Below are 26,115 nucleotides of genomic sequence, written 5' to 3' on the forward strand. Positions count from 1 at the left end.
CGATCGCTGATCGACGAGCTGTCTTGCTGATAACCACTCGTTTTCCCATCCCTAAGGCCACATTCAGACGAGTGTCGGCAACCTCAGACGTGAAAAATTCCCACGGATCCCGCATAGACTAGAGTCAATGGAGGGATGCGTGAAACGCAATAAAATAGGACATGTCCTATTTTTTCACAGACCCTTCACACTCTCCGTTGAAACAACGGTCGTGTGAACGGCCCCTTTAAAATACGTGAGTCCATGTGACGGCCTTTGTTTGAACGGCCGTCACACGCAGGGCCGGCGTTAGGGGGGGCAAACTGGGAAATTGGCCAGGGCCCCCATCCTCTTAGGGCCCCCTGCTACGGGGCCCAAGAAAGCCTGCATCACCCGGCCCATAACATTTATGGTCCGGGCGGCACGGGCCCCCTCATGCTCAGTTGCGTCACTAGCACCGGAGGGGGCCCCGGTGCTAGCGACATCCACATTCTCTTGTATCTGTATCCCCAGGACACAGATACAAATGAGTACTTGTATCTGTATCCCCAGGACACAGATACAAATGAGTACTATAGGCTGCAGGCCATGTTAGGCCTGCAGCCTATAAGGCGCTGGGATGACTCCCTGCGCAGGCCAGCGTGATGACGTCACTGCAACATGCTGGTCTGCGCATGCATCCTGACCGGAGCCTGTCCAGTGCTCCTTCTGTAACGGGAAAGGGGAAAGATAAGTACAATCTTATTTATTTTGGGTGCACGGACTGTGTGGCACTATATACAAGGGAGGGGCGCTGTGTGCCACTATATACAAGGGAGGGGGCTGTGTGGCACTATTGAGGGGGGCTTTGTGGCACTATATACAAAGGGGGGCTGTGTGACACTTTATACAAGGAGGGCTGTGTGGCACTATATACAAAGGAGGGGCGCTGTGTGGCACTTTTACAAGGGAGGGGGGCTGTGTGGCACTATATACAAGGGAGGGTGGCTGTGCGGCACTATATACAATGGGGGGCTGTGTGGCACTATAGAGGGGGGCTTTGTGGCACTATATACAAAGGGGGGCTGTGTGACACTTTATACAAGGAGGGCTGTGTGGCACTATATACAAAGGAGGGGTGCTGTGTGGCACTTTTACAAGGGAGGGGGGCTGTGCGGCACTATATACAAGGGAGGGGGCTGTGCGGCACTATATACAATGGGGGGCTGTGTGGCACTTATACAAGAGGGGGGCTGTGTGGCGCTATATACAAGGAGAGGGCTGTGTGGCACTATATACAAGGAGACGGCTGTGTGGCACTATATACAAGGAGGGCTGTGTAGCACTATATACAAGGAGGGCTGTGTGGCACAATATACAAGGAGGGGCTGTGTGGCACTATACACAAGGGGCTGTGTGGCACTATATAAAAGGGGGGCTGTATGGCACTATAATAAGTGGGGGCGCAGTGTGGTACTATACCAAGTGGGGGGCTGTGTGGCACTATCTACTAGGGGGGCTGTATGGCACTATTTACAAGGGGGAGCGCTGTGTGGCACTATATACAAGGGGACTGTGTGGCACTATATACTAGGGGGCTGTATGGCACTATTTACAAGGGGGGCTGTGTGGCACTATATACAAGGGGAGGCTGTGTGGCACTATATACAAGGACGGCTGTATGGCACTATACACAAGGGGCTGCGTGGCACTATATACAAGGAGGGCTGTGTGGCACTATATACAAGGAGGGGCTGTATGGCACTATACTAAGTGGGGGGGCTGTGTGGCACTATCTACTAGAGGGGGCTGTATGGCACTATTTACAAGGGGGAGGGCTGTGTGGCACTATCTACAAGGGAGGGGCGTTGTGTGCCCCTATATACAAGGGAGGGGGCTGTTTGGCACTATACACAAGGGAGGGGGACTGTGTGGCACTATATACAAAGGGAGGGCTGTGTGGCACTATATACAAGGGGGGGCACTGTGGCACTATATACAACGAGGGCTGTGTGGCACTAAATACAAGGAGGGCTGTGTGGCACTATACTAAGTGAGGGCGCTGTGTGGCACTATACTAAGTGGGGGCTGTGTGGCACTATCTACTAGGGAGACTGTATGGCACTATCGACAAGGGAGAGGCCTGTGTGGCGCTATCTACAGGGGGCTGTGTGTGGTGTTATCTACAGTAGGCACAAAGGTGGCACGGTTACTGATGGGGCACTTTTATTGTGTCGAGCACTGAGGGATCATTATTACCATCTGGGGCACTGTGGATGAAGATTTAGTTTAGAGGATGGGGTATAGGTGTGGAGGATGCTGGAAAAGCGAGAAACCAACATTTCTTTGTGTTAAATTCTGCAAGGACGAGTCGTGGCTGGAATAAGTTGTCACAGTGGTCTGGGCCGGATGGAGAAAACAAGGGAAAGTGAACGACTCTAATCAGAAAAAACATCACCTGTGAGTCACTAGATCTAAATGTGCTGTAATCACTTATATTGTCTGCAGAACCCCTATGTATAACTGGCATCTACCACTATATGGTCACTATATGGTGGTAATATTTGTCTGTGTTTAGTGTTTTTTATTCAGTAACAGAATTGGGGTATTTTTCAGTCAATATGTGGTTATGGTGTGGCGGTATAATTTGGACCATATAATGTATTATTATTGGTCTTATAAACAGTGAATTATGTTCAGTAACAATATGCAGGTAATATTTTATCTAATATAGTGGCATGATTTAATAACTGTATATGTAATATAGACAATTTTTTTGTATGAGAGGGTGGACGTATGCTTTTGGTGCTAAAAATCAGCAATGCAGTTCTCTGCACACCGCATTCTGAATTGACTGCATTATTGATAAAGTAAGGGTGTGTTCACAAAAGTGTTTTGGTTTCCGTTGATGGGATCCGTCAGACCTTTTCATCACAGGTACCCATCAACGGAAAGGCAAACAGAAACCATAGCTTCCGTTTAATTACCATTGTTTTCAATGGTAATGCTCCCGTTGCAAATGGTTTCTGTTTGTCTCCGCTCCGCTAAGGTTTCCATTTTTTGACGGAATCCGCAAAAAAACGGAAACCTTACTGAACGGAGACAAACTGAAACCATTTGCAACAGAAACATTACCATTCAAATCAGTGGTAATGCAATTGGAAAGCTAAGTTTTCAGTTTGGTTTGCGTTCATGGGTTCCCCTGACGGAAGCCATCAATGGAACCCTGATGAAGAGGCCCTAATTCAGCATTTGGGGCCCCACTTTTAACTTTGCTCAGGGCCCCACTTTGTCTAAAACCAGCCCTGGTCATACGGACGTGATACAAGCTCATCTAAATGAGCCCTAAATAAAGTCTGATTTGCACGGGAACACAGGTTTGGACCGCCCATAACAAGCTCACAAGTAAATTAGCGCTTGCTAACAGGCCCTTTTACATGGGCCAATGAAACATTGTTCGGTTCCCATACTGTTTGCGTCTTCTCGGCAGTACATCCTCGGTTTACACAGGAAGATGTGCTGCCGACAATTATGATTTTATAGGTTGCATAAAAGATGTGATTAGGCTGATCGCTGGAATGTTTACACGGGCCAATGATACGGAACAAGCACGGGAGGGGAATGGGTCTTGAGACACCACTGTAAATAGATGCAAATGCAAGGAAAATATTACTGAGAGATGAGTGTAACTGTATGTACCTCAGAACAGGGACTACTTTTATTACCTCAGTGCGTTTTACTTTTTTTTTTTTTTTTACAAACAATTAGTTTAATTTTTTTAGGAGACACTGGGTTGTGTGGTCATGTACTGAATCGATATCAAACAAACACAAAGATGCAGATCCGTTGAAATAAAAATAAAAACGGACAGACTGACTGATGCCAGACTGAATGCAACAGAATGTAAAATATATTTGTTTTTGACGGATCAGTTCACCGGATCCGTCACAAAAACGGACTCTTTTCTTTCTGTTTGTGTCAGTTTGTCATCAATTATACTCCACTTTTAACGGATCCGTTTTTATCTTTGCATCTTTGGGCCTGTTCACATCACCGCTCGCTTTCCGTTCCGGGGTTCCATCAGAGGTTTCCGTCGGGTGAACCCCGCAACGGAAAGTGAAAGTGAAACCACAGCTTCCGTTTCAGTCACCATTGATCTCAATGGTGATGGAAAAATCGCTAATTGTTTCCATTCGTCACCATTCCGGCAGGTTTCCGGTTTCCAACGGAATTAATAGCGCAGTCGACTCCGCTATTGATTCCGTCGGAAAACCGGAAACCTGCCGGAATGGTGACGAACGGAAACCATTAGCGATGTTTCCGTCACCATTGATATCAATGGTGACTGAAACGGAAGCTGTGGTTTCACTTTCACTTTCCGTTGCGGGGTTTACCCGACGGAAGCCTCCGACGGAACCCCGGAACGGAAAGCGAATGGTGATGTGAACAGGCCCTAACCGATACGAACAGATGGCATATCAGTTTGTATCCATCGTCCATTGACTTTAATGTTAAAAAAATAAAAGGGAAAGGTCCTTTCCATCAGGTTTCCGTCATTTTTGACGGAAACAATAGCGCAGCAGACTACACTATTGCTTTAGTAAAAAAAAACGGAAACCTGACGGAACGGGGACTAGCTGAGGGTGTTTTCACATCAGCGTTAGTTTCCTCTGAGGGGTTCCGTCGGAGGTTTCCGTCGGGTTAACCACTTAGCGGAAAGTCAAAGGGAAACAGCTTCCGTTTCCCTCACCATTGAACTCAATGGTGATGGAAACCTAGCTAATGGTTTCCATCTGTCACCGTTGTGACAAGGTTCCTTCGCTTTGCTGAGGTTTCCGTTTGACTTTCCGCTGAGGAGTTAACCTGACGGAACCCCTCAGCGGAAACGAACACTGATGTGAACAGGCCCTAAGCACAACTGATGCAAAAACAAAACTCATTGAAATCAATGGTTTTTTTGACTGTGGTCCTATGACAGATCCGCTAGAATGGAAGGCAAAACGCAGATGTGAACGAACGAAGCCTAAATGGGTGAAGGCCGCTGGAGGTTGTCAAGTAGAGATTACAAGGCACCTTCTACCAACAGGTTATTGGGAACTAATAAGCCATTGTCTCTAAGGGTTTTACACTGGGCAATAATCGGGCAGACGAGCGTTCATAGAAAACAGTGTAAACAGGACAGTGAACAGTAGATGAACGAGCAAACGCTCAATCATCTGCTGATCATATCCTTTTAAAAAAGTTAAATATTAGCGTTGTCGGCAGCACATCTCCATGTATAAACAGGTAGACGCGCTGCCAACATGATAATAATGTATGGGGACGAGCGATCAGAGTAACGACCGCTCGTCCCCATCCATAGCTTCGTGTGACAGGAGAAAACGAGCGCCGATCAATGATGTCTCATTGATCTGCGCTCGCTGCACCGGCCGATTATAGGCCAGTGTAAAAGGGCCTTTACACTGAAAATAGTAAACATCATGCCAAGGATCTGAATATGTTAACCAAAGATAAGGACTTTGTTTCGATTTATGAGATATATTAGAGTGCTCACTGTCTTCACTCTCTATCGGGTGATATAATATGTGTTTGAAGTGTAATTGTGGAATTACACCTAGAGGACTATGAAGGAAAAGCACCTACCTGGGCTTTTAAAACTGAGAGAAGTCATGGAATGAATCGGTACAACAATCCTGAAAAAGAGTAAAACTGGAATGAGAAACCACATGTCCACAAAAAGTATAGAACTTTGTAGGATTGTCTACCTGTCTGCTATGTGCAACCATTTCTTCCAGAACATTGACTTGCTGTGTATTCTATATATAATGGTCTTTCAAGATAGTATATGGGATAATGAAGGTATAAATTACCTTATTGAGGATAACCATTTAGCAATTTTTCTCAGATCACAATACGCTGCAATCTAATCTTAAAAATGTCAATAACTACACAGCCTGCAAATTTTATGTGACATAATCCTAACATATATAAGAAACACAAAACCCCTATATCACTGTTTCCCAAACTGTGGGTCGTGTGAAGATCTCCGGGGGTCGCGAGTCACTCACTGATATCCCGGTTTCAAAAGTATCTGCGTCCTCGGGACACAGATACCGTTGAATTCAATGCTGGAGCAAGGAACTGACGGCTCCCTGCTCCAGCATTCACTATGACGTGAGCGGTGAGCCGCTCGGCGCAGACAGAAGTGATATAGTGACGTCATCAAGCCTGTCTGCTCTGAGCCACACACTGCACAGACTGGAGAAGCAGAAGGATCTCCTCCACCCGTCGTGATAATGGGCATAGGTGAGTATGTATTTTGTTATTAATATTATGCACTATTGGGGCTGTGTTGAGGCAGCTATGGGAGGCTTTATACTGTGTAGAGGGGAGCTATGATGGCAGTTATAGGGATATTAACCTGTGTGGGGACAGCTATGGGTGCATTAAACTGTTTGAGGGCAGCTATAGAGGCATTATACTGTGTGGGGGCAGCTATAGATTCAGTTTACTGTGTGGGAGCAGCTATAGAGGAATTATACTGTGTGGGGGCAGCTATAGGGGCATTATACTGTGTAGGGGTAGCTATGGGGGCATTATTATGTGTGGGGAGCAGTTATGGGAGCATCATTCTGAGTGGGGGCAGTTATAAGCCATTATACTGGGTGGGGCAGTTATGGGGGCATTATACTGTGAGGGTAGCTTTACGGGCATTATACTGTGTAGGGTGGCAAAATAGGGGCATTATACTGTGTGCGGGCAGCTATAGGGCCATTATACTGTGTGGGGGCACTAAGGGGCCATTATACTGTGTAGGGGCAGCTATGGGGGAATTATACTGTGTGGGGAGGCACTATAGGGGCATTATACTGTGTGGGGAGGCACTATAGGGACATTATAGTTGTGGGGGCAACTATAGGGGAATTGTCCTGTGTGGGGCAGCTATAGGGGCATTATCCTGTGTGGGAGCAGCCATAGGGGCTTTATCCTGTTTGGGGGCCACTAAGGGGTCATTATACTGTGTGTGGGGGCCCACTGGGTTGGAGCCTACTCAGATGTGTTTCACCCCCCCTGTGCTAAACCCCTAGCTATGCCTCTGATGGCCACTGATGGACGGTCAGGTTACATGACCCACCATTAGCAGCCATAGTCGGGCCTCAGCAATTCACAGCAGCAGGAAACCTTAAGCCCACCCCTCCCCCGCCCACACAATTCTTGTTGTTCTCGCTGTTTCAAAGACTTATTTTTCTAATGGAGCTAAGTACCAGCATCTAACTACGAGTAATGTTGACATATACGTCAGAGAAAATGAGGATAAGTACGGTAGTGGGGGGTTCCAAACAAAAGTTTCAGCCAAGAGTGGGTCCCGGCCTCAGAAAGTTTGGGAACCACTGCCCTATATAAAGGGCACCGCTCTCCGATGCCGCTGTATACTTACCTCTCAGCGGCATCCTCTGGCTCCAGTTCGGTGCCGTGTCCTCCTTCACTCCGGTCTTGTCATGACCTTCATCGCCACCGTTCTCCTCCTGCCCCTTTTTCCCTTAAAGAGCCAGTGCACACCAAATTATCCACCCCGATTTCCAGGGTATAAAGGAGGCTCTTTTTCTGGTTTGTCATTGCCGGAGCATTTCCTCCTAGATTGCTAGAGAAATCCTGCATTGCTGTTTGTTTGGATTACCCATTATTTGACCCTGCCTGCACCTTTGACTATCCTTGTCTGCCGCCTGCCACGACCTCCTGCTTGTTGCCCTGAGGACCCTCTGCCACCTGCCCTGACCTTTGGCTCAGTTAACCGTGAGTGATCATCTGCCTCCTGCCCTGACCTATGCTATACCAAACCCTGTTTGGGGGTACTACTCCCGACTACACTTGGGGTAGTGACCTGGGGGTTCTCAGAAGTGAAGTCCAGATCCCTCTATAGGTGTTAAAGGGTGGATACCTGGAGATTCCTTAGACTACGCTCCCCGGATTAGCCCTAAGTCAAATTCCTTGGTGACACAGTGGTTGCACGCTATCCTCTGTAGGCCCCGTGACAGTCTCGTTATCCAGAGGCCCCGTGACACAAAAAACATAACATTTCACATAAATATATTATGTATGTATGTGTGTAAGTCTATATAGTGATTTAATGCTACATCCTTAATACTTCCATAACACTCACTATCATGAACAAACTCAATCTTTACCTGCTTTCTTCTCCTTCTAGAAGTTTTCTGTAAGTTGCAATCTCAATATCTAATGCCATCTTGACGTTGAGAAGGTCTTGGTATTCTCTCAAGTGACGTGCCATTTCCTCTTTCATATGTTGCACTTCCTGCTCTAGACGTACGATTGAATCCTGGTAGTTTGCTGCTTCTATCCCAAAATGTTCTTCCATATCCTTCATCTGACGATGCAGAGCTTCATTCTTTACAGAAGAATAAACCGTGGCTCAGCATTAACATTATAAAATTATCAGAGAAAATGTCAAATTTGTGACACAAAGTGACAAACAATGGTCAGCCTCAACAAGAGTTGAAAAGTCAGTTTGGGCATATATAAATCAAGTCCTTAACTAACTCCTTAACGACCAGGCCTGTTTCCTTTTTTAGGTTTGTATCGGTGCATTCCTATAGCCGTAATTTTTTTATTTTTTAATTAGACATAGCTTGTATATGGGCTTGCTTTTTGCAGAATGACTTATATTTTTAATGGCACGATTTTGGGGCACGTATAATTTTTTGATTAACGTTTATTAATTTTTTTTGGGGAATGAAAATAATACGGCATTTCCGACATTGTTTTTTTGCGTTTTAAATGCGTTCCCCCAAGGGGCATAAGTAATGTTCTAACTTTATTCAATGATCCAATACAAAATATGTACAGGTTTTTTTTAGATTTTCAAAGAAAATAATATTTTTTTGCGCATTCCAAGAGCCGTAACTTTTTAATTTTCCCGTTGACATAGTCGTTTGTGTGTTGTTGTTTTTTGCGGGACAATATATAGTTTTATTACTACCATTTTGGGTAACATGGGACTTGTTCATTTAACTTTTATTGATTTTTTGTTGATGGGGGATGGCTCTGGCTGCCATGACAACCCATCGGCGACCCACGATCGCCCCCTCCCTCTGTTAAACCGCTTAAATCCTGCAGTCGCTTTTGAGCACAGCATTTGAGAGGTTAAACGGCCAGGATCGGAGTTATCCCTGATTCCAACTGTTGCTGCGGGAGCCGGCTGTAAGTCACAGCTAGGCCTCCTTAGCAATTGTGCCAGAAAAGCTCCTGTGCCCGTGCGATAAGAATGATGTCCAACATTCTGCGCCAATTAACTGCTGCAGATGACGTACATGCACATTCTGTGTTTAAGGGTTAAAGTGAACTTCTAGTGATGTGTAATAAGAATCAAATTTTGTTTAGAAAAAAACATGTGTCTGTATTTTTAATGATTTTGTTCCAAGCTTTGAGCTGTATGGATTCCTGGAGTAATGGGAAATTTTCATTTTTGGTTGGAGGAATGAATTCAAATCAATATCAAGATTTTTAAGAACCACAAAAAAATTGTCTTGTATGATGTCCAACTCCCATAACATTAATTATGTACATTCATTTATATGTTTAATTCCAGCCATCATTTTTATGGGTTATAGTCTGCAGTTCCAGAGTTAGAAAATTCTAGCGTTGGGGACATTTACACCAATGATAGAGACTGTTGTGTGAGGTATACTAATGGTCTACACTTGAAAAACCACCATGCAAAAGTATTACTGCTAGGGTATGTTCACACGGCTTATTTTCAGCCTTTTTTCGGGCCGTAAATGGCCCGAAAAACGGCTAAAAATATGGAGGCTGAACGCCTCCAAGCATCTGCCCATTGAAATGGGAACAACGGCATTCTGTTCCCACGGGGAATTTTTTACGTGCCGTTTGTAAAAAAGAAGTGCAATAGTTGAAAATCAGGGGATGTTTTCCCTTGAAAACAGCTCCATATCTTACAGCCGGTTTTTGTTAAGCGTGTGAACATAGCCTTAAAACTATAACACAACAGGACCTTCCCCACTTGAATTTGTAATAATGGAAAATGTAAATAGTTTTAAGAAAGCGTTGGGGATTTTTCTTTTGAAAAATAATATAAAGTATTAACACTGTAGAATTTTGAATGCTGTTTGGACCATGCGTTGTAAGTTTTTTTTTAATTATTATTATTATTATTATTATTTTGCCTATTATTTTGCCTTCCTCTGGATCAAAATAATTTTGTAAATGTGGAAAGTCGAACTCAATTATATATGTATTTTTTTAACTCTCTGTCTGTATCTACTGTAAGGATTGGGGTTACTTTTTACACTAGCTGCCAGGACTAGAACTTGCTTATTGCGCAAAAACTTTGGAACAGAACAATAAGTATAGAGGTAGACATATATAAAAGCAGGCTTGATGAAAAGAAAATACTCACTGTTCCTTTCAGTCCATCAATCTCAGAGGTCAGACTGTGGATCTGTCGGCGGGATTCGTTCATCTCCTGCTTGGCTTGACGCAACGCGTCATTATTGCGGGTTGCAGCATCGGACAAGTCAGTAAACTGTACAGTGAAGAACAGAAGAAATTTCATTTGTATATGTGATGCCTATTAATAACTTACTACTTCACCATATATTCTAGCTAGGCTGATTAAGACAATTAAAAAAGAAACCACAATGTTGTCAATGACTGGGTCAGATTTACTTCTCCTAGGTAAAGACAGATATTTGAATTATTAATATTATTTACGATAACCTGTCCACATTTTCCATTTACCTTGGATTTATACCACTCCTCAGACTCATGGAGATTCTTGGCAGCAATGGTCTCATATTGACTGCGTATGTCCCGAAGTGCAGAAGTCAAGTCAGGCTGCTTTATTGCTTCAATTTCCATATGAATTGGTTGTGCCTGCACAGAGACTTGCACATCTTGGAGTTCCTGTGTTGGGATGACATAACAAACTTCAGTATGTATATATATATATATATATATATATATATATATATATATATATATATATATACACTACCGTTCAAAAGTTTAGGGTCACTTAGAAATTTCCTTATTTTTGCAAGAAAAGCACAGTTTTTTTCAATGAAGATAACATTAAATTAATCAGAAATACACTCTATACATTGTTAATGTGCTAAATGACTATTCTAGCTGCAAACGTCTGTTTTTTAATGCAATATCTACATAGGTGTTTAGAGGCCCATTTCCAGCAACCATCACTCCAGTGTTCTAATGGTACATTGTGTTTTCTAACTGTGTTAGAAGGCTAATGGATGATTAGAAAACACTTGAAAACCCTTGTGCAATTATGTTAGCACCGCTGTAAACAGTTTTGCTGTTTAGAGGAGCTATAAAACTGACCTTCCTTTGAGCTAGTTGAGAATCTGGAGCATTACATTTGTGGGTTCGATTAAACTCTTAAAATGGCTAGAAAAAGAGAGCTTTCATGTGAAACTCGACAGTCTATTCTTGTTCTTAGAAATGAAGGCTATTCCATAAGAGAAATTGCAAAGAAACTGAAGATGTCCTAGAACGGTGTGTACTACTCCCTTCAGAGGACAGCACAAACAGGCTCTAACCAGAGTAGAAAGAGAAGTGGGAGGCCCCGCTGCACAACTGAGCAACAAGACAAGTACATTAGAGTCTCTAGTTTGAGAAATAGACGCCTCACAGGTCCTCAACTGGCAACTTCATTAAATAGTACCCGCAAAACGCCAGTGTCAACGTCTACAGTGAAGAGGCGACTCCGGGATGCTGGCCTTCAGGGCAGAGTGGCAAAGAAAAAGCCATATCTGAGACTGGCTAATAAAAGGAAACGATTAATATGGGCAAAAGCACACAGACATTGGACAGAGGAAGATTGGAAAAAAGTGTTATGGACAGACAAATCGAAGTTTGAGGTGTTTGGATCACACAGAAGAACATTTGTGAGACGCAGAACAACTGAAAAGATGCTGGAAGAGTGCCTGACGCCATCTGTCAGGCATGGTGGAGGTAATGTGATGGTCTGGGGTTGCTTTGGTGCTGGTAAAGTGGGAGATTTGTACAAGGTAAAAGGGATTTTGAATAAGGAAGGCTATCACTCCATTTTGCAACGCCATGTTATACCCTGTGGACAGCGCTTGATTGGAGCCAATTTCATCCTACAACAGGACAATGACGCAAAGCACACTTCCAAATTATGCGACAACTATTTAGGGAAGAAGCAGGCAGCTGGTATTCTATCTGTAATGGAGTGGCCAGCGCAGTCACCAGATCTCAACCCCATAGAGCTGTTGTGGGAGCAGCTTGACCGTATGGTACGCAAGAAGTGCCCATCAAGCCGATCCAACTTGTGGGAGGGGCTTCTGGAAGCATGGGGTGAAATTTCTCCCGATTACCTCAGCAAATTAACAGCTAGAATGCCAAAGGTCTGCAATGCTGTAATTGCTGCAAATGGAGCATTCTTTGACGAAAGCAAAGTTTGAAGGAGAAAATTATTATTTCAAATAAAAATCATTATTTCTAACCTTGTCAATGTCGTGACTATATTTTCTAGTCATTTTGCAACTCATTTGATAAATATAAGTGTGAGTTTTCATGGAAAACACAAAATTGTCTGGGTGATCCCAAACTTTTGAACGGTAGTGTATATATATGAATCTAAAATATAATTTATGTTTTTGCCACTGGACGTGACTAACAGCGTAACCTCTTCACTGACAAATTTTCACACTTTTGATCTAAATTGAATTATAGGAAAAAAATATATATGTATTAGACATATAGCTATATATTTTCTGAAAGTAGAGACCTGGCATATTGTGAAAAATGCAATTTTTCATTAACCCCCTAAGGACACGGCCAATCTTGGCCTTGAGGACAGAACAATTTTTTTATATTTCCCTCTTTGCGTCCCGGCGCTCATAACTCTTTTATTTTTTGTACGACGTAGTTGTATGAGACTTTGTTTTTTGCGGAACGAGTTGTAGTTTATGTAGGTACCATGTTTTGGTACAAATACATTATCATTTAATTTAGATACATTTTTATTTGGGCGAAAATGCAGAAAAAAAAGCAGTTTCGCTGCAGTTTTTTATTTTATTTTTTTACACCATACACCGATCATCATAAATAATGTTATACATTTGATGTACAGGTTGTTATGGTCGTGGCGATACCAAATATGTCTATATTATTTAATGTTTTGGGACTTATATTTTAAAAAGTTTATTTATTATAAAAAAAATGTGTGTTTCTGTGTATTTTTTTACTTTTTATTTATTAATCATAAAAAAAATTTACATTCATTTAACTTTTAAAGGGATTTTTAATTTTAATTTTTATTTTTTAACTGTAATGTACTGGCATAGATCTATATGCCAGTACATTAGCCTGTGTACTTATTGTACACAGGCAGTTGTTAGGGCATACCTCAGTATGCCCTAACAACAGGAAATATGTTCAGACAGCCCTGGGGTCCTTCAATGGACCCTGGGCTGTCTGCCCATACAAGTTATGAGCTTTGATCATGTAACAGTTATTTTCTGTGACGCGATCAAAGTGCAGTCCCCCCTCCTTGAACGCCGCGATCAGCTTTTATCACGGCATTCAAGGGGTTAACGGCGGAGAGAAGAGGTTTCTCTTCTCTCCGCTGTCAGAGCGGGGTCGTGGCTGTGTATTACCGCCGTTGCCCCGCTCTCGATCACGCGCAGAGACGGCTGTCACACAGAACGAGAATGCTCGTCCTAATGCGCGAAGTACCCGCTGCTCAGGACGAGCATTCTCGTCCTGTGTTGGCAACCAGTTAAACTGTAATGTTTTAAAAAAAAGATGCATACAAATTTATTTTTGTGGCTAAAAGTCTGACCCAAGCAGAACCTTAGGTGCAAAACTTTTTCTAAAAATAAAAATTCAAGATGTGCAAAGTTCATAAATGCTACTCTTTCCTGCAATCCACATGCCAGAGTTGACAAATGGTCTGATTATTCGCAGAGGCTGATCAGATAAGTAACTGCTCATCTTCTCACCACTTATTGTAGAAAAAAACTAAATGTTACAATCAGAGAGCAATATCCTCTATCACTGGTAAGGAGGGGGAGGAAGGAGTGATAACATGAATTTTTTTTTTATGTATCATACACCTGGGGTCAATGGAGGGCTGTTCAGTGGAGAGATGACAGTTAGGCTGGGTTCACACGACCTATTTTCAGACGTAAACGAGGCGTATTATGCCTCGATTTACACCTGAAAATACAGCTCCAATACGTCGGCAAACATCTGCCCATTCATTTGAATGGGTTTGCCGACGTACTGTGCCGACGACCTGTCATTTACGCGTCGTCGTTTGACAGCTGTCAAACGACGATGCGTAAAATGACTGCCTCGTCAAAGAAGTGCAGGACACTTCTTTGGACGTAATTTGAGCCGTTTTTCATTGAATTCAATGAAGAACAGCTCCAAATTACGGCCGTTAATGACGCCTCGCAAAATGCGAGGACGAGCAATTACGTGTGAAATTACGGAGCTGTTTTCTCCTGGAAACAGCTCCGTAATTTTAGCCGTAATGGTCGATATCGTGTGCACATACCCTAAGGGTCCTCTTACACTGCCCGACGTGGGCCGTGTAAACGAGTGCCGATCAATGAGACAGCTCGTTACTGCAGGGGGATGTGCTGCCGACAACGATAATCAGCAGATGAACGAGTGTTTGCTTGTTGATCGACTCATCGTTGAATGATCGGGAATGAGCGTTCACATGAACACTTGTTTGCCCAATAATTGGCCAGTGTAGAAGGGCCTTAATATTCTGTGATATTTCTTCCTGCTGTCACTTGCTCCTCATAAACAGACACAAACCAGCATTTACAGTAAGGCTTTTCTAACCAGTTTGAATGTCCATTCATTTTTTACACAGTGTAATATAAGTTTACTGCCCAGGAACAATCTTTCCAGGACTTTTATACTGATGACCTTAGGATAGGTTATCAATATCTGATCGGTGGGGGGCTGACTCCCGGCACCCTTACCAATCAGCTGACTGAAGGGGCAGTGGCGACGAACGCCGCGGCCCCTTCATAGTTTACCAGGCACAGTGTTGTACACTTCTGTAGCGGCTGTGCCTGGGATTGCAGTTCCAGTCTCATTCAAGTAAATGGGACTGAGTGTTACAGACTTACCTCTTCATGAAGTTTCTTTAGAAATTCTATTTCATCCATAAGAGATTCAATCTTCCTTTCAAGCTCCAGGCGGGAGAGAGTGGCATCATCTACATCCTATCAGATAACAGGCAAATTAGTTATAAACTATGTAAACATGCATTCACACTCTTGTGACATATTTTCCTTTAAGGAAACCTGTTACATCAATCATCCAGTCTGATCTGCAGGCAGCATGTTATAGAGCAGGAGGAGCTGAGCAGATTGATATATAGTTGTGTATGAAAAGATTCAGGATAACTTGTAATTTATTGATTTCAATTCCTCCTAACTCTGGGCTTAAGAGTCCAGTGGGCAGACTCTTAATTGGCAGCTATTTCTGTATTCGCACTCTTACAGGAAATTGCTGTCAATCAGTAGTTGAGACCGCCCACCGGACTCTTTAGCCTACTTTAAAGAGGCTCTGTCACCAGATTTTGCAACCCCTATCTGCTATTGCAGCAGATAGGCGCTGCAATGTAGATTACAGTAACGTTTTTATTTTTTAAAAACAAGCATTTTTGGCCAAGTTATGACCATTTTTGTATTTATGCAAATGAGGCTTGCAAAAGTACAACTGGGCGTGTTTAAAAGTAAAAGTACAACTGGGCGTGTATTATGTGCGTACATCGGGGCGTTTTTACTACTTTTACTAGCTGGGTGTTCTGACGAGAAGTATCATCCACTTCTCTTCAGAACGCCCAGCTTCTGGCAGTGCAGACACAGCTGTGTTCTCGAGAGATCACGCTGTGACATCACTCACAGGTCCTGCATCGTGTCGGCCACATCGGCACCAGAGGCTACAGTTGATTCTGCAGCAGCATCAGTGTTTGCAGGTAAGTAGCTACATCGACTTACCTGCAAATGCCGATGCTGCTGCAAAATCAAATGTAGCCTCTGGTGCCGATGTGTCCTCGCTCGTCTGACACGATGCAGGACCTGTGAGTGACGACACAGCGTGATCTCTCGAGAACACGGCTGTGTCTGCACTGCCAGAAGCTGGGCGTTCTGAAGAGAAGTGGATGATACTTCTCGTCAGAACGCCCAGCTAGTAAAAGTAGTAAAAACGCCACGATGTACGCACATAATACACGCCCAGTTGTACTTTTACTTTTAAACACGCCCAGTTGTACTTTTGCAAGCCTCATTTGCATAAATACAAAAATGGTCATAACTTGGCCAAAAATGCTCGTTTTTTAAAAATAAAAACGTTACTGTAATCTACATTGCAGCGCCTATCTGCTGCAATAGCAGATAGGGGTTGCAAAATCTGGTGACAGAGCCTCTTTAAGTAGGGATTTAATGACTAAATAAGTTACCCTGAAACTTTACAGACAAAACTATATATTCATCTGCTCAGCTCTTCCTGCTCTATAACATGCTGCCTGGAGGTAGGACAGAATGTTTAATGGGACAGGTTCCCTTTAATACAAGTTGTAATGTTGTTTGATCATTTTCATTATGGGAAAAGACCCAATAGAACTATATTATGGGACTGCAGGAGAATTTAACCTTCTAAAGTCAATTAGAGCAATGAGCACAGTGACATGATGAAGAAATAATGACACAACTATTTTGAGTTGACGCTGATTTCAGCCACAGCATTTATCAAGAAAAGCATCACTGCCACCATACAACTATTATGTACACAAATATTCTGTTTCCTTTTCCTCATACAAAAAACCTCTATTAAAACTGTCATTTCAGTCTCATCAGATAATGATTCCCTTCCCTACGGCCACTAAGTAAACCAGCAAAATTCTTAGCCCTGTCTACTATTGCCTAAGCGTGTTATACGCCTCCAATTTTGATGTATAATGATAGCAGTATGCTGTGCTGCCACCATAGGGGAGGATTTCGATGTTTTTTAGGGTATCCAGAACCATTGATCTCACACTAGGAGATATATGCATGTATCTCAAGCTAAAAAAGACTGCAGAATACAGAAGGAACCAGAGAGGGTAGCATCTGTACATATAGCCATTCAGAACCATTCTGGCAAATTCTCATGTTCTGTTAGTTTTATGGCAGATAGTCTAAACGGACTTTACTGACTATCTTCTGACTACTTGCATGCATTGAGATGAACAAACGACCAGTATTGTCCAGGCAGGGCTATATTCACACTATGTTCAGATCACGCGGTGCTTGTTCGACGTATAGGCCGGCAAATCTACAGACATATACACGTGTCCAAGGGCTATAATGGGCCTGACATATGCCAAAACTGTCCTTTTGGCACACGTTTGGGTGGTATACCTCGACATACCTTTTTATCTCACTGCATAGGATGGTGTAGTCGATTATACTTTTTAATAAAAAGGAATCTTAAAGTATAGCAAATGGTATACAGTGAGTATACAGTGAGTCAATGAGCAACAAGATGCAATGTCTATACGTTATGCATGTGTATATGTTAGGTGCTTCTCCCCGTGTATACGCTGAATGTGCAACACAAATGAGGTATGATCAGAGCCTTACAGTCATTATGTATGGTTTCATTACATAAAAAGTAATGAATTCAATTGCTTACTTACTGTTGTCTATGACAATTGTTATGTCTAGGGTAATTAAATAGAAAAATATGGGAACTTTTATTGCGCCTGACACCAACAGAGTATAAACATCCAATTAACGCATGATAAACAAATGAAATACAATGGCAGACTGCTGCTTGTCTGTTGTGTGTATCAATAATATATTCGAGGATTCGTGGGGGATTTTTGCATCTATGGTGAACGTTCCAAAAATTGAATATCACTTACCTTCCTGAACAGAACTAAATTGTTCTCAGCATCTTCTCTCTTGTGAACTTCTTCATCTAGCCTGCAGGAGAAATAGATGAATAGTTAGAAATGCTGGCTGCATGCTGCATCTCTCCGTAATATATCAATTAAGTATTCTTTAATTACATTGTTTTATGCATACATCTAAAAAATATATATATTTTTGCCTTTACTCTCATATGCTAATGTATATTGCGGTTCTTCTATTTGACTTTCTGCCTAGCACAGACAGTCTGGCTGGACATCTGCCAGATCTTCAAGGAGAAACCCTATGCCACACCCTGAGAATGATCAATACTGGTCAGTCTGCTCACAAAAAGACAGAAGGTAGCCATAACTGAGCACTGGTGGTTTATTTAGTTGCCTTATGTCACTGGTCAAACTTGTGATTTACAATATATAAGGATATATATATATATATATATATATATATATATATATATATATATATATAAAAATATATGTATATATATAAATATATGTGTATATATATATATATATATATATATATATATATATATATATGTATGTATATATGCACTTCACTGATACCATTCATACATACCCCAGTGTGTGTGTTTCTTTTTTAAATACAAATGTATCAAGTAATCCAAAAAATATTCACTTTATGCGGCACATATCAACCAACAAATCTGCTCTCCACAACTTTATACTATTTGCGAGTTGCATGATTAGTGGTCCCTAATTTATTAAAGTTTCATAACAGTAGCTATCTAGTAGAAAATACAATAGGATTTATATTTGTGCAGGATTTACTTTTCAGTCGGTTGACTGAACACAATAGAGCAAACAGTGCACCATTTTATTCATTAAGGGAATGCTCATTGGATTAATGAGCGTAATTACAGCTCTTAGTATTCGATTTAGTATTTTGCTTGGTAAAAAGAAGTGTCTACGCTGACAGTTAGCTGGCACTGTGCCAGTCACTTCCAAATTCTGTTGCTGTCATCCTTGTTAGAGGTATTTTGTGTTTATCGCAGTTCATCCTCCTAGAGTCTTAAAGAGGCTCTGTCACCAAATTATAGGTGCCCTATCTCCTACATAATGAGATCGTCGCTGTAATGTAGGTGACAGCAGTGCTTTTTATTTAGAAAAACGGTCTATTTTTACCACGTTAGGAGCGATTTTAGCTTTATGCTAATTAGTTTCTTAATGCCCAAATGGGCGTGTTTTTACTTTAGACCAAGTGGGCGTTGTACAGAGGAGTGTTTGACGCTGATCAATCAGTGACCAATCAGCGTCATACTGTCTTATACTGACACAGTAACGTTACTGAAGTGTTTAGACAGCAAATAGACATTCCATCCAGCCAGGACGGGATGTCTATTCACAATCCCGGCACTTCGTTATCGTTTGTTTGGTACTTACAGCAGAGCATGCGTAATCTCGCGAGATCTCGCTGTAAATGACAAGTTACAGCGAGATTACGCTTTGCTCTGCTGTAAGTACCAAGCTAACGTTAACGAAGTGCAGGGATTGTGAATAGACATCCCGTCCTGGCTGGAAGGAATGTCTACTCACGGTCTAAACACTTCAGTAACGTTAATGTGTCAGTATAAGACAGCACATAGCGAACAACGCAGTGTCACTATGCGCTGACTAAATGATGAAGAGAAGTGCATGACTCTGATTGGTCAGCGTCATACACTCCTCTGTACAACGCCCTCTTGGTCTAAAGTAAAAATACGCCCACTTGGGCATTAAGAAACTAATTAGCATAAAGCTAAAAATCGCTCCTAACGTAAAAATAGATCGTTTTTCTAAACAAAAAGCATTACTGTCACCTACATTATAGCGCCCATCTCCTTATGTAAGAGATAGGGCACTTATAATGTGGTGACAGAGTATCTTTAAGCTGGTATTATACTCCCCGATGAGGGCCGTGTAAGAGAGCGAAGAATCAAAAAAACAACTCGTTGATCGGCGCTCGTCTGTTCCTATCACAAGGAGCTAGTACTGGCACAAACACTCGTTACTCCGATCGCTCATCCCCTTACAATATTATCATGTCGACAGCGCATCTCCCTGTTCACACACGCGATAATAGTTCCAGTCTTTAAAACGATACGATCAGCTGATGAACGAGCGTTTGCTCGTTTATCTTCTGATTGCTGCCGAGTTTGCACAGGGCAAGAATCGAGAACGAGCATTCTGTGAACGCTCATTTGCCCGATAAATGGCCAGTGTAAATGGGCCTTTAAAGAGGCTCTGTCACCAGTTTATAAGTGCCTTATCTCCTACCTAATTTGATAGGCGCTGTAATGTAGACAACAGTGGTAATTTTTTTTAAAAAACAATCATTTTTGAGTTAGTTATGAGCAATTTTAGATTTACGCTAATTTGTTCTTAATGACCAACTGGGCATTTTGTTTTACTTTTTACCAAGTGGGCATTGTAAGAGAAGTGTATGATGCTGACCAATCCGCGTCATACACTTCACTTCTCTTCATTCATGGCCAGCTTGTTTCACTGCACAGCGTGATCTCCCGAGATCACGTTGTGACGGGATTTCCTCACACAGGTTCTTCATCGGAGCCACGGAAGACTTAACAGACATCGCCTCCAGTCGCTGCAGATTCGGATAAACGTCCTGGCATGGCTGGAGGCAATGTCTGTTGACTCTTCCATGGCTCCAGTGAAGGGGCTGTGGGAGGAAGTCCCATCACAGCGTGATCTCGCGAGATCACGCTGTGCAGTGAAACAAGCTGGGCTGGAATGAAGAGAAGTGTATGACGCTGATTGGTCAGCGTCATACACTTCTCTTCTCTTCACAACGCCCACTTGGTGAAAGGTAAAAAAAACGCCCATTTGGTCATTAAGAACTAATTAGCATAAATCTAAAATTGTTCATAACTTGCTCAAAAATAATTGTTTGTCACCAGTTTATAAGTGAAAGAGCCTCTTTAAATAGGAATAGATTCTAGCCAAGTTGTGATATCTAAGGATGTCAACAGCAGGCTCGGTAACAGCATTCTGTATATCATTGAGGATAATAGGTGACATCACTTAAAGAGGCTCTGTCACCACATTATAAGTGCCCCATTTTGTACATAATGTGATCGGCGCTGTATTGTAGATTACAGCAGTGTTTTTTATTTAGAAAAACAATCATTTTTGTCGGAGTTATGATCTATTTTAGCTTTATGCTAATGAGTTTCTTAATGGACAACTGGGCGTGTTTTACTTTTTGACCAAGTGGGCTTTGTACAGAGGAGTGTATGACGCTGACCAATCAGCGTCATATACTTCTCTCCATTCATTTACACAGCACATAGCGATATAGCTATATCGCTATGTGCAGCCACATACACAAACACTAACATTACTGCAGTGTCCTGACTATGAATATACATTACCTCCAGCCAGGACGTGATGTCTATTCAGAATCCTGACACATCGCTAACGTTTCTGTGAGATTTACAGCAAGGCAAACATAATCTCGCAAGATTACACTGTAAACTGTCATTTAAAATGAGATTACGCTTGCCTTGCTGTAAATCTCACAGAAACGTTAGCGAAGTGTCAGGATTCTGAATAGACATCACGTCCTGGCTGGAGGTAATGTATATTCATTCACCGCCTGAAAGAAGGATTAAAAAACCCTTTATTAATTGATTAAATAAAACATGGCTCAAAAAGGCCAATTCTCCAGAAACAGGCAAAAGCAAGTGATCAGAACAGAGAGAAGCGTCACCGGGTGATGGTACGTATTTAGTCAGAAAAGGAATGCCTGCAGGCAAACAAAACCCTATTTCCTGACTACCCAATAAATGATAAGGATAAAGTAGAAGTTTACAACTTTTATTAAGCTACGTGTAGCAAGACAAACTATACACATAAATTTTAAAAATTTCACTGCCACAGACCGAAGTCAGTATAACAGCTGGAGAACCCAGCCGAGTATCAGAGAGTTACGGTGTATGCCGAGTGTCGGCAAACAGTCAGTGCAAAGACACCAATGCCTCTATTAGTATGATAGATACGGCTGAGGCAGGGATTAAAAATTCAATACAGCCCCCCCGACATGTTTCGCTAACTAGTAGCGTCCTCAGGGGTACATGGGGCTAATGTAGCCCCATGTACCCCTGAGGACGCTACTAGTTAGCGAAACATGTCGGGGGGGCTGTATTGAATTTTTAATCCCTGCCTCAGCCGTATCTATCATACTAATAGAGGCATTGGTGTCTTTGCACTGACTGTTTGCCGACACTCGGCATACACCGTAACTCTCTGATACTCGGCTGGGTTCTCCAGCTGTTATACTGACTTCGGTCTGTGGCAGTGAAATTTTTAAAATTTATGTGTATAGTTTGTCTTGCTACACGTAGCTTAATAAAAGTTGTAAACTTCTACTTTATCCTTATCATTTATTGGGTAGTCAGGAAATAGGGTTTTGTTTGCCTGCAGGCATTCCTTTTCTGACTATATATTGCACCCGCTGACTACCCAGGGTCAAACTTGTGTTGTTTGTCATGGTACGTATTTACACCCAGAGAACGCTATCTCTCATTATATTATAGATGTTCACTGAACCCTTGCCATAAGAGTTCCACCTAATCCTACGCTTTTCAGATTGAAACAACCGGATAGCACTGTTTTTGTGCTGATTAAGCCTCCCGGCGCGTGTACTAAACATGCATTTTTCTTCTTTTGCAGGTCTGGTCAGCATGTAGCACGTACAGCACAGTACAATAGCTCAGAGCAATCATAAATATTCACCTTAGGCCTCATGAACACATCCTTCAAAGTTTATACGGCCGTAAAAAAAGGATCCGAGTGTGCGTTTTGATGTCTGTACGAATTCTGTGTTCATTCCGCATCCGTTCCGTTTCTCCATCATTTGCATCCGTATTGCATTCATGTGTATTACGTATTTCGCGGACCGCAAAAAAAGGATGGCGGAAAAATCAGCCCGCCCTGACATTGCCTGCAGCCAATAAGGTGCTCGACAGACTCCCTGTGCAGGCTGGCGTGATGACGTACTGCATCACGACAGTCTGCGCATGCGTCCGGCCTGGAGGATGCGCATGCGTCTGACCAAAGCGCCGTGGGAAAAAAGGCAAGGTAAGTACAATATCGTTTTCTTATTTTAGGGAGGGGTGCACTGTGTGGCAATATACATGGGGGGGGAGTGATGTGTGGCAATACACAGGGGGAGAGCACCGCTGTCTGGCAATATATAGGGGGGGGAAGCGCTGTGTGGCAATATACAGGGGGGAGCGCTGTGTGGCAATATACAGGGGGAGAGCGCTGTGTGGCAACATACATGGGAGAGCGCTGTGTGGTAACATATAGGGGGGAGCGCTGTGTGGCAACATACCGGAGGGAGCGCTGTGTGGCAACATACAGGGGAGAGCGCTGTGTGGCAACATACATGAGGGAGCGCTGTGTGGCAACATACAGGGGAGAGCGCTGTGTGGTAACATATAGGGGGGGAGCTCTGTGTGGCAATATACAGGGGGAGCGCTGTGTGGCAACATACAGGGGGGAGCGCTGTGTGGCAATATACAGGGGTGGGAGCACTCTGTGGTAACATACAAGGGGGGAACGCTGTGTGGCAATATACAGGGGGGAGCGCTGTGTGGTAATATACAGGGGGAGTGCTGTGTGACAATATGCAGGGGGAAAAGCTGTGTGGCAACATACAGGGGGAGCGCTGTGTGGCAATATACAGGGGTGGGAGAGCTGTGTGGCAATATACAGGGGGGAGCGCTGTGTCGCATTTTACAGGGGGGGAGCGATGTGTGGCATTATACAGGGAGGGAGCGCTGTGTGGCATTATACAGGGAGAGAGCTCTGTCACAATATACAAGGGGGGAGTGCTGTGTGGCAAAATACGGGGGGGAGCGCTGTCTGGCAATATACACCGTGTTCCAAATTATTATGCACATTGGATTTAAGTGTCATAAACATTTAATTATTAGTTTTTCAATGAAACTCATGGATGGTATTGTGTCTTAGGGTATGTGCACACACACTAATTACGTCCGTAATTGACGGACGTATTTCGGCCACAAGTCCCGGACCGAACACAGTGCAGGGAGCCGGGCTCCTAGCATCATACTTATGTACGATGCTAGGAGTCCCTGCCTCGCTGCCGGACAACTGTCTCGTACTGTAATCATGTTTTCAGTACGTGACAGTTGTCCGGCAGCCAGGCAGAGACTCCTAGCATCATACATAACTATGATGCTAGGAGCCCGGCTCCCTGCACTGTGTTCGGTCCGGGACTTGCGGCCGAAATACGTCCGTCAATTACGGACGTAATTAGTGTGTGTGCACATACCCTTAGGGCTCTTTGGATCATCGTAATCAATCTCAGACACCTGTGATAATTAGTTTGCCAGGTGTGCCCAATCAAAGGAAAACTACTTAAGAAGGACGTTCCACATTATTAAGCAGGCCACAGGTTTCAAGCAATATGGGAAAGAAAAAGGATCTCTCTGCTGCCGAAAAGCGTGAAATAGTGCAATACCTTGGACAAGGTATGAAAACATTGGATATTTCAAGAAAACTTAGGCGTGATCATCGTACTGTGAAAAGATTTGTGGCTGATTCAGAGCACAAACGGGTTCGTTCAGATAAAGGCATAATGAGGAAGGTTTCTGCCAGACAAATTAATAGGATTAGGAGAGCAGCTGCTAAAATGCCATTGTAAAGCAGCAAACAGGTATTTGAAGCCGCTGGTGCCTCTGGAGTCCCGCGAACCTCAAGGTGTAGGATCCTCCAGAGGTTTGCAAGTGTGCATAAAGCTATTATTCGGCCACCCCTAAACAATGCTCACAAACAGAAAAAGGCGCAGTGGGCTCAGAAATACATGAAGACTAATTTTCAAACCGTGTTGTTTACTGATGAGTGCCGTGCAACTCTGGATGGTCCAGATGGATGGAGTAGTGGATGGTTGGTGAATGGCCACCATGTCCCAACAAGGCTGCAACGTCAGCAAGGAGGTGGCGGAGTCATGTTTTGGCTGGAATCATGGGGAGAGAGCTGGTAGGCCCCTTTAGGGTCCCTGACGGTGTTAAAATGACCTCTGCAAAGTACGTAGAGTTTATGACTGACCACTTTCTTCCGTGGTACAAAAAGAAGAACCGTGCCTTCCGTAGCAAAATTATCGTCATGCATGACAATGCACTATCTCATGCTGCAAAGAATACCTCTGTGTCATTGGCTGCTATAAAAGGAGAGAAACTCATGGTTTGGCCCCCATGTTCCCCTGACCTCAACCCTATTGAGAACCTTTGGAGCATCCTCAAGCAAAATATCTATGAGGGTGGGAGGCAGTTCACATCAAAACAGAAGCCCTGGGAGGCTATTCTGACATCCTGCAAAGATATTCAAGCAGAAACTGTCCAAATACTCACAAATTCAATGGATGCAAGAATTGTGAAGGTGATATCAAAGAAGGGGTCCTATCTTAACATGTAACTTGGCCTGTTAAGTTTTTTGGGATTGAAAGAGCTTTTGATTTCTGTAAATATGACCTCCTGATGCTGCAAATTCTACAAATTACCATTTTAGTTCTCTTTACAACCTTTAAAATGTTTTGATCTCTGTTGTGCATAATAATGTGAAACAGTGCATTTTTTTTACTTCTAAAAAAAAAGCTGTTATCATTAGGAGATTTGTTCAATAAAATTTGCATTATACTCCAACGGTTGATGGCATGAAGATTATACTGACTGTCATTTGCATCGACTATTTAGGAAAATCAGCGAAAAATAACATTTGCATAATAATTTGGAAGCGGTGTACAGAGGGGGAGCACTGTCTTGCAATATACAGGGGGGAGCGCTGTGTGGCAATATACAGAGGGGGAGCGGTGTGTGGCATTATGGCAGGGCGGGAGCGGTGTGTGGCAATATACAGGGGGGGAGCGCTGTGTGGCAATATACAGGGGGGAGCGCTGGGTGGCATTATGCAGGGGGGGAGCGCTGTGTGGCATTATACAGGGGGGAGCACTGTGTGGCAATATACAGGAGGGAAGCGGTGTGTGGCATTATGGCAGGGCGGGAGCGGTGTGTGGCAATAAACAGGGGGGGAACGCTGTGTGGCAATATGCAGGGGCGAAGCGCTGGGTGGCATTATGCAGGGGGGGAGCGCTGTGTGGCAATATACAGGGGGAGCGCTGTGTGGCAGTATACAGGGGGAGCGCTGTG

General features: G+C 43.2%; 1 protein-coding gene across 2 annotated transcripts in view; it reads right to left on the reverse strand.

Moving 5' to 3' along the window:
- Nucleotides 1-26,115, reverse strand: part of PRPH (peripherin) — a 42,503-nt gene that overhangs the window by 12,797 nt on the left and 3,591 nt on the right. For both annotated transcript variants that reach the window (XM_075850206.1, XM_075850205.1), the window contains exons 2-7: nt 17,915-17,975; nt 15,132-15,227; nt 10,735-10,899; nt 10,394-10,519; nt 8,145-8,365; nt 5,602-5,651 (exon numbers count right to left, since the gene is read on the reverse strand). In XM_075850206.1, the coding sequence (XP_075706321.1) occupies nt 5,602-5,651; nt 8,145-8,365; nt 10,394-10,519; nt 10,735-10,899; nt 15,132-15,227; nt 17,915-17,975 (719 nt within the window). The remainder of the gene's footprint in view (nt 1-5,601; nt 5,652-8,144; nt 8,366-10,393; nt 10,520-10,734; nt 10,900-15,131; nt 15,228-17,914; nt 17,976-26,115) is intronic.

Source organism: Rhinoderma darwinii, chromosome 2, assembly GCF_050947455.1.
Source record: "Rhinoderma darwinii isolate aRhiDar2 chromosome 2, aRhiDar2.hap1, whole genome shotgun sequence".
Taxonomy (NCBI): domain Eukaryota; kingdom Metazoa; phylum Chordata; class Amphibia; order Anura; family Rhinodermatidae; genus Rhinoderma; species Rhinoderma darwinii.